The 10,430-nt window shown below is 35.3% G+C and overlaps 1 protein-coding gene and 1 pseudogene across 1 annotated transcript; both read right to left on the bottom strand.

The window, feature by feature from the left end:
* Positions 1–7,039: 7,039 nt before the first annotated feature.
* On the bottom strand, positions 7,040–10,305 carry LOC142544450 (uncharacterized). Its single transcript, XM_075651495.1, has 3 exons — positions 10,158–10,305; positions 7,679–8,056; positions 7,040–7,606 (listed from the first exon to the last, which is right to left on the bottom strand). The coding sequence occupies exons 2-3, from the start codon at positions 8,027–8,029 to the stop codon at positions 7,040–7,042; spliced, it is 918 nt and encodes a 305-aa protein (XP_075507610.1). The 5' UTR covers positions 8,030–8,056; positions 10,158–10,305.
* Positions 8,208–9,697, bottom strand: LOC142544449 (uncharacterized; annotated as a pseudogene).
* Positions 10,306–10,430: the final 125 nt, after the last annotated feature.

Below are 10,430 nucleotides of genomic sequence, written 5' to 3'. Positions count from 1 at the left end.
ATTTTCCGCAAATTTTCAAAGTAAGAATTTTCGGGCCTTTTTACAACCCTAACCTTACCTGGACCACTTCCAGACCCTGCCCAGACCAGCCCAAGCTCTGGGCGCGAGCAGAAACATACCTGAACGGGACAGCAACCTCGCGCGCCCCTTGCTGCCATGCACTACATCACATTTTGCTCGAGCCAGCAGCCACCCAAGCCGCACCAGCCCCTGCCCAGACCCTTGTGCACCCTCTTAGGACTCTAAGGACCTAGCATGTCCCAGCCCAAAGCCCCTAGGCCGAGCCACTCCTTCCCTGTGCTACAGCTGTACTTGCGCTACTTTACTTCTAGTTCTCGGGTGGAGTCCTAGCTTGCTAGGACTCCTCCCCAGCCTCTTGACTCGAGTCCTAGCGTGGCTAGGACTCTTTCCTTGACCCACACATGACCCTAGCCCAGGCCTGGCCCCAGCCAAAATCCAGCCAAGCAACCAAGCCCCAACAACCGAGCGTACAAACACCATGAGTGAAATTTGTTCCCAGCTTGTGTTCTCTCTCTTTTTGCAGCGTATTTGGTGGTCTAGGACTCTTACAAACCATATAAAAACAACCCATAAACCTTACCTAATCATGGCAGCCCCTTAACAACATGTTTATCATAATTTTGCAACAATTTCATGCCTCAAAAATTCACATGTACTATAAAAACGAAATTGTTTCATGATGCACTTTTTTTTCATGCAAAATTCAATTAAATAAAATAATATGGTGTGATAGATGTTTGAAAGAATGTGGCGTGCCTTTGCGTGTTTAACGCACGAATAAACGTTCACGATTGTGAAGAACGTCGACTAAAACCTTGGCTTGGTTTTTCCCTTGAAATTTAATCGAAGCTTTTCCCTTGATACTGCTGGTGTGTGCCGTGTCTTTTGGTGAGAAAGAATTTGTATTGCAAAGGGGTGTGGGGCGAGAGTTTTCAATGGGTTATGGGGTAGATTAGCACTTTAAATAGTTAAGTAAATCACTAATCAAAGCCTTGGCCCATTAACAAAGTTAATTAGGCCCAATAACCCATTAGTGCTTAATTAAAAATATTAAAATAATTTTGCTTAATACAGTTCGTGAATTTATTAGCCGAGTTGCCAAAACGTTCATATTTTTGTTGAAAATCCAACATCGATAAAATTTACGTCCCGGCGTATAAAATCACCTCAAAACCCCTTATTTTCAAAATTAATAAAAAAACATCACCCTTAATTTAAATAATTAAAAACAATTGTTTAATAAAAACATTTTATATTTTTCAGCCATCGGTCCCCGTTTCTCGATCGCAACTCGAATAACCTTTAAAAATATATTTTAATGCAACCATGCAAAAAAGTATATTTTAAACATGTAAATATGCACAACATAATTAATTTATGTAATTAAAATAATTAATTGAAATACACAAGGAATTTAATAATTGCATGCATGTGTTTCGTGTGGACCTTCAAATTTTCGGAGCGTTACAAGTTTCATTTCGGGATTTAGAATCGTGGATTATATTTGTAAGTCATTGATTATATTTTGTGAAAATTCAAATGTTGTTTTTATGGCTAATAATAAAAAAATGTGAAAGTCAAAGCAAGTACATTAACATTAAATATTTATCCATAAGAGAGCATGTTAAAGATAAGACGGTGGCTATCGAACACATTAGCACTGAATTGATGATTGTTGATCCTTTGACTAAAGGCATGCCACCACATAAATTTAAGGATCATGTAGAAAGTATCAGACTTGGTTCATCTATGTAATTTTGTTATAAGAACAAATTCAGTTATAATAAAACTTTGTTATGATGTTTTTCTCATATTTGTTATTTGTGTACACATTTGAAAAATGTCATTAAAGTTAAACCTGAATGAACATAAAATTTATTCATTAAGTTGTTTCGGTTCGAGAAGCATGATACATCGTGATATATAGAGATAGTACTAGTCTTTAGGGGACCTATCAATATGATTTGTGTATTTTGTTTACTCATTTGGTGACAAGATGTATATGAGCCAAGTGCAAGAATGTTGAAAAGACTGTCAAAATATCATATTTTATCCTATCAAGTGACTCATACGATGATAATTAAAGGATATAATTATGCACAAACTTTATCATATCTAGCGGCCATAGATTTGTACAGATTTAGATGTGCAAAATTCTGTTATGATAAAATTATATATTGATAAGTTTATTATTCTTTTGAAATACAAAATATGACATCATGATAAGTCACAATTAATTCAATATTTCTCGATCATGGTATGGATTTCTGTAAACACTGACGTTTGATATCTCTAAGCACACACACCAAAAGTTATACAATACTACTTATAATAATGTTTAGTGTGTTTAGAAGACTCCCAAACAATTAGAAAATGTTCAATGAGATGTTTAAGACATCCTTCAATTCGATGGCAAACATAATAATTCGATCCATTTTTCGCATTCAGTATCATGTTATTTAGTTGTAAACATGAATAAGTTCTTTTTTTTAAAAAAAATCAATGCTCTGTCTATCTTCTATGATGAGCATCTTAAAATTTTTATCCAGTAAGAATTATTTGTAAATGCAATTAAAACATATTATATTGTAAATGGACTGATCAAATGATTAGAATAAACAAAATAAATTATAAATTTTAAAAAAAATTATAATGTACATAAAAACCAATTTTTGTGAAATCCCAAATTGTTAAAGACTTCCATAAAAAACAGAATATTAACTTTTCATGTTTTCAAATCTTGAACACACTTATTCTTGTCCGTACGTATGTTTAAAATTTGAAAATACGATAATTGATAGATACTTTCTTATGAGAATTTATCAACAATTTCAAGATTTAATAAGAATAATATATGTCATCATATTTTAAATATTTTGGGAATGACGAGTATCAGTCCAAAACATATTGAATATTTGCATACACTAGTTTATTGAAAATAAACAGAGAAAAATGGTTATCAATCTTTTCTTCACAAATTTAATAAGACAAACATTTATAATATTTTTTTAGAGTTCGCAAACACTCTTTTGATACCTTCACAATCATAAACTTTTTATATTAAATAGTAATTAATATTCATTTTTTTTGTTAACTCAGACACCTCGGTCTTGCCTGACTGATCTAATGATATAATGGTTTTTTCATTGGCTCGTTTCCCGAGTAAATACATATATGATCATAGTCGATATACACTTGAAATTGATTCTCGTTTAGTTTGATCTGCCTTTCGCATTTAAAATAATGACAGATATATTATACTCCAAATATTTCACCATTATGTAATGGAATTAGGGCCACTTTTTCATTAGCTCGTTTCTCGAGTGAATCCAGATACGATCATAGTTGATGCATATTTGAAATTGATTTTCGCTTAGTCTCATCTGCTTTTCGCGTTTAAAATAATGACATTTATATTATATTCCAAATGTTTCACCGTTATGCAATGAATTTCAGGCGTCGACGATGTATAAAAATATTTATTAATATCGTCGTATAATCTGATCCAAAAATAATCTAAGAGTTCGCTTGGTGTGTAGGATGTAATAATTGAATTATTGATAATTTGATAGATAAATGTTTGATAGGATAAGATATTTAATTTGAGAGAAATATAATATCATGTGTGGTGTGAGTTCAAAAAGATTGATAAAGTCATGACAAAATTTGTAATGACCAAAATACCCTTCAATATTTTATTTTAAAATATTTCCCATGTCTGTTTACTTATCCCCAAAGTTACCTAATGTTTCGAAAATAATGAAACGCGAATTGGAAACCCTTCCCAATTTTTTCGTCCGTGAAGATCGACATTCGAGGTGAGATCCGTCTTACTAAGAACCGAAAATCCAGCCTAAAGCACGAACATGGTTTTCTGATAATTTTTGTTTCTCAGGTGAGCTCAGAAATTGTAGCTACAACCCTGATTCGAAGCAGTGGAAGAAATCAAGATCTACCTGTGAGAAGAATTTCTTGTGAGTAATTTCCGAAAATCTTATTCGAGTAATCCTTTATTTCTCAGTTTCAATGAAACAAAAGTGCAAACGTTTGGCTGTTTGAACGGGTTTTTTTTTTTTTGTTTTTTCTCTTTACGTCGATTTAATTTTTTTTATTTTGGTTTCCTGTAAATTTCTTGTCTCAGTCATGTTTCATTATGATGACGTATCAAATCTATTCTTGAAACATAAATTACACCAAATATGTAACTATAGGTAACAGTGAATAAATCATCCAATTTTAAGTATAATTTCGTAATGTGTATACGAATGTTTAAAATTTTAGGTACCGAATTATACGTATCATGGAAGTCAAGACACCATCACAGTGCGTTTGTGGAAACGGGGTAATGATATTAAGGAAAGCTGGGGATTACTCTACCCGTCCTGGTCACTATTACTATATTTGCCCCGCAGGAATCAAACATCGGAACAGTTTCTCTTGGTATCTTGAGTACCATGGAATGAATGTAACACCCACCGACGCACAGTCGAATAAATCTGAACGTAACTCAACTAATTTTGAAGATCATTCATGTCATACTAGTACCCAAACCTTTTGTAAGAGGGAGTCAACGAACTCATCCTCCGGGCCACATGCTCGTCCTTGGAAAGAAGCTATTCCACATGCCAGGAGTCAATATTCTGAAATGGACCGTGGCATCTCACCTACAAGAAATGAGTTACCGAAGCATAGCATGAAGAGCACACCTTATTCACGTGATCATGTTTGTTGCTGTTTTGGGTTCATATGCGCGTTGATCTACGTTCTTTTCCTCCTCATTGTAGTCCTTCTCTTCAAATTATGATTTATTGCATATTTGTGTATATTATTTCGCTGTCTTCAAATTGATTTGTTGAACTGTAAGACATGTAATTCCATTGCCTTTGACATATGATACATATGTGTTGTGTTAAATTTCTGACTCCTACTTTTTCTTGAGTTCTATTTTGATGATCTTAGCACCTAATTTATGCCACTCATGCATACAACAGAAGCATGTGAACGGGTAAGTAATTTTATTGCAAATATGAATTTATTGTTGTTCCCTTTCACAGCTTTGTGCCTTCCTTGAAAATAGTGTAAAGGCTGAAGCTTTATATCTACTATGCTACAGCTTTTCCTCGTCTGTGGTGATTTGGTGAAGAGTCTAAACATTGGGAGATGGTGAAACATTCTTATATTAGGTAAGCCTTTATATGATTTTTTTCGAATCAGGATTAGAATCAATGTTGGCTATATTTCACAAAATCACTCATAACGGTTTACGTAACTGGCAGAAAAACAGATTATATTGCTTTTATGTATTATGTTTAGAAAAAGTTCTTATGAATTACCGATATTGTCTTGAAAGTTGTCATTAATTTTGTTGCTTGTATATCCAATATTTTTTAGTAGTTGAGTATATATGTTATGTTAAAAATCGTGCATGAAATCTACCTGCAACTATTAATTGCTTAGAGCACTGTTGCCATATGGTGATATATCAAATCAAAAGGATCCTCTATCTCTTTTGAATGACAATCATTTACTCTTTTGGTTGGTAAGCTATGTTTAATGTGATTGTGTTACTTAAAGTAGGCAGGATTCATCTTTCACAAATCGTCTACAAGCTCGGTTTCATTTATCATCTTTCTCTTTTTCTGCAGAACATTCCCAATATGTCTGTCACATACAAATCATGTTCTGAAGTAAGTGTAACCAGCAAGTACAAAGTCGATGTGATTATCATATCGGATGATGAAGAACTGACTGGAGAAGGAGCAGATACTGTTGTGCGCAAGGAAGTGGAACATGTTTCAATCAAAGTTCCGGCTTCCCCAAAAAAAAAAACACTACCAGCAACCATCCCTGCAAGAAGGTAGTGGATGAGTACTACAAAACTAACATGCTAGCTTTCAAATCATGCAACAAACGTTCCAACAAGCATTCCAGTGGTCGCCCTTCGAAGAAAACTTCACGCCTGCATGGAACAGATGGCTACGTGGTAATTAGTAGCTCGGATGAGTCAGCGCACTCCCCATGAAACTTCGTACAAGTAGATCATAAGTACTCTACCCTTTTGCTATTCAGTAGTGGCCTATCTTGAGTATGCATCGTAACTTAGTTTGACATGGGCGGTCGTAAGTGGTGTCTCTTTTGCAAGATGTTGGTCCAAAGTCTGTAGAAGTATTCTACCCTTTTGGTACCCTTTTGTATGTTGCACCAACATCTGTACAAGTATTATATGGTAATTGTGGGTGTTTAAGTAACGACTAAATTATGTTTTCTGTATTGAGTACTCCAACTCCAAGCAACCAGTATATTGATTTGGCCCATGCTCTTTCGTTTTTAGATATGACATTGTTCAGTTAATGTGACACCACTCTGCTGTAATATAATGTTATAAGAAATATTAACTGTTGTTATTATGTTATTACATAATGGTTGTGGTTGTGTTTGTTTGTAAAAAAAAATGGCGTAAGTTGGTTAGTACATGTATGTGAACCGTCACAACACCCAAACTGCAGAAAGTGAAACTTGTTCTTGTCCGTCGTTGTCAAATACATTGAACACGAGTCAACCGAATTTAAGTTCGAAGTACATGAAAATGTTGTCCATCGTTTTCAAATTCATTGTGCTCCACTCTTTCGTATTCAAGTTCATGAAAATCTTTTGTATTGAAGTTCACGTATTCAAGTACATTTTCAACCAGATTGGGAATCACAGTGGCATAATCCACACAAATTATATCCTCAAATCCTACAACTGTCCAATATCTCAATTGTAAACACTGATATCATAATAATGTGGCAAAATATAGTACATTATACATCATCGGAACAAAAGTGGCAGGATCCACAAACAAAATAATTTCACCCATCACAAAATAGTCACATCTATAATAATGGGCCAAAATAGAGTACCCTACACAACATCGGCACAAAAGTGACAAGATCCACAAACAAAAGACTTCGATCCATCACAAACAAGTCGCAACCATAGTAATTTTCAAATATATAGTACCTTGTACCATGTCCGGTTATGGATTCAGTAGGCATTTGATTAAGCTGATCTTTCCTTCCCGATCGAGCCGCAGGAACAACGCTAGTTTGTTGGGGTTATCCACCAGTAGCTCCGCCACACGCACTTTCTCGTCTGAATTTAATTCCGGAATGGTTCCGAATGTGGCCAACACATTATCCATAGCATTTTCAATTTTCGAGTCAGCCGACATCTCTTTGATGAGGTTTGACATTGTTTCCTTCGTGATATCTGCTAAATTATTGATTGCAACAACAATTTGATTGTCGACGTCGTCTATTTGCTTGCGTTTCTTCGACCTCACCTTTGAAACTCCACTTGGATTTGAAGGGAGAGTCTGAGCTACGGACACTGATTCACCATCTCCTTCCAATGGCCGGTAAAAGTCGTCCATGCCAAATTCAATGTCAATGGGTTCATGCGCAGTCATATTTAAGACATCATGAACTACAGCTGAAAAAGTCTCCACTCGATCACCTGTTGCCCTATCATAACCGAAGATTTCACACCAATCTTTGTAGTGTGGCCACCGCTTGTAACGCAATGCTCGAACACTATTGTCGACCTGAAATATATTCAATGTATTATTGTATTTATTTCAAATATGAAAATAAAAATTATAAATCAAATTTATGACCTTCAGTATCGCTTCCCATGCTTCATTAGTAGCGTCAATCATGTTTTCTGTGTCATTCCAACCAATCCCACTTTTTGCTAGCATTGATGTCAAACATCCATAATGTTTCTTCCACACGTGTATCTTCGAAGTTATGTGTGGATGCCCACGTAAATCTGAATCTTTGAATGCATTCCTCATTGCAGATTCCAGTAAAGGTAAATACCCATTACGGAATCCGTTCTCCGTTTTATATCCTTTACTTATTATTTCTTTCAATGCCACAATTAGAACCTCTTCCTCGGGTGCTGTCCAACTACGTCGCAACTTATCTGTTTTTTTACCTTTCGACGTCACACTTGTGCTATCCATTGCCTTGAATTTTTAGACCACATACACCTGTCACACATTAAGGTGAGAAGTTAGAATGGGAGATGGTACATTATGTTGCAAAAGGGATAAACACATGTTACAACATAATTTGAAATACAACAAATAATCGAATACATATTTCACAAAACAAGTGTTTTTACAAACAACAGTAGTACGTAAGTAGCATAGAAAATCAAGTTTGCAATCCAGATACAGTAACATACAACACTTGTCTTAGTTTTGGTACATCGACATTGCAAAGTTATCTCTCCACATATCCCATGCATCGGACGAATTAAAATCATCTATAAAGTAATTCTCATTCTGTGGCATTGGGCTTAATGTCTCCTCTTCAATCTCATCAAGAAGATTATCCGGCATTTGAGCTCGGACAAAGTTGTGTAACAGAATGCAAGCCATTATGATTCTGTTCTGAGTTTTAAGTGGGTAGAAAGAAGGACTTCGAAGAATAGCCCATCTTTTCTTAAGCAAGCCAAAAGCTCTTTCGATCACATTCCTAGCCTTGCTGTGTCTCCAATTGAACAGCTCTTTGTAATTCTGTGGCGCAGTTGTGCGATTTCCCCAAGCATCCCTATGGTACGGTACTCTTCTATATGGAGTCAGGAATCCCTGGACGTTTGCATATCCGTTGTCGCACAAATAGTAACAACCTGACATTGAAGCCATAGATTTTGTTACTACATTTACATTTGAAAGAATAATGAAAAAAGATTGCATGAAAATATATATTTATATATGCTGAAATGTGATGATAATATCAACCAAAATACTAACCTCTTTCGAATTTCAGTCCGTCATCACGTTACAATGCATCACGAAGAACTCGGCCATCCGCTGCCGATCCTTCCCACCCACAGAGCGCATAAATAAAATTCATATCTCGGTCGCACACTCCCAAAACATTCATGGCAATGGTTCCTTTTCTGGTTCTGTACTTTCCCTTCTCTGTTATAGGCACGTGCACGTTTACATACGTACCATCCAATGCACCGAGACAACCCTGAAACAGAAAGTACATAAACAGGATTAACAGGTATTAGGATGACTACTATAATACATTCTACATACAACATTTTAAATCGAATTTTTAATAAGTCGTATTCAGTAATTGTTCATATTACCTTGAACCATTTCCACGTCTCGTTCGTGCAGGTTTCATCGACTGGGGAAGGCTTCACAAGCAGTATAGTGTGTAACTTTAATACTGACCCCAACACTTCATGGAAATGGGTGCTGATTGTTTGACCACTTCGTAGATAATCATGACCAATGACTCGGTTTTTTTTTATGATGCGCCAAAATGGACAAAAACATTGCCACTTTTTCTTCGGTTCTGACATATCGAGAATGGTTCAGCCCGCCAACGTGGGTTAGCAAGTAACATAGTTGTGCAAATGAATTTCTATTCATCCGCAAATTCACGACACATTGAACATCTTCGGTTTCAATAATTCTTCTCAAATGGATCATTTGTGCAGTCATTCTTTGCGTCATGCTGTACGAAGCTGACGTTCTACGTGCTTGCAGCCGTCGTTCGGCGATACATCTCGTGCGATGTCGTATTAAAAGACATACCGTGAAAATTGTACGGATCATCATTTGGTGTAGGATCAGGAAAATTCTAATGTTAGGATGTCTACGGTCCATTTTGCACACTTCTTAAAAAGTGTAACAAAAGTTAGAGCACGTGACAAAAAAAAAATACATAAGCTCTCAAGAACAAAGTTCAAACTCTTGTATATCAGGTTAAGTTGTAGTAAAAAAAAAAAATTCTACAATTTAAAATTTAAGTATTTTGTTGTACAGTAGCCAAACCGAAATTGAGATCGAATGTCTACGACAGTGTCAAATGAGCATAAATTCTCAGGATTAAAGCCGACAAAGAAAAATAAAAAAATGGTACATTACAAGAACAAACAAAACAAATGACAACAAAGCAATAATCTGTTTGTAATACAGATTTCTACCAAAAACAGGAAAAACAAAAACACAAATTTAGCATCAGTGATTATTTATCCTCTAATGTATCTTCTGTCAAAGATTTACGCAGAAGATGCAACATAAATAATCGAAAATACTTTTAAAACTGTAATTTATTAAATTATACCTTCGAATAAGCTTCTGATTTTTTCGGATCTGTCTTCAAAATCAGGATCTACGCTTCTCCACTTTCAATCTCGGAAGTACTGTGCGGTGGTCAATTCTTGTGAACAAATAAGGACAGTGAAGTGGACCAAACCCACTTGCAATTTTTTAATAGATATTCAGGGCTATTTCGGTCATTTAACATTATGAATGTTGCCTGATAAATGTTATCCAGCTTTAATGCGTGGATGTAGTCTCCACAATGCCAACTTTGAAAACGCAACCAAACGAAAGA

Source organism: Primulina tabacum, chromosome 5 (assembly GCF_025594145.1).
Source record: "Primulina tabacum isolate GXHZ01 chromosome 5, ASM2559414v2, whole genome shotgun sequence".
NCBI lineage: Eukaryota > Viridiplantae > Streptophyta > Magnoliopsida > Lamiales > Gesneriaceae > Primulina > Primulina tabacum.
Note: the sequence above shows the minus strand (reverse complement) of the source record. Positions and strands in the feature narration are given on the sequence as shown.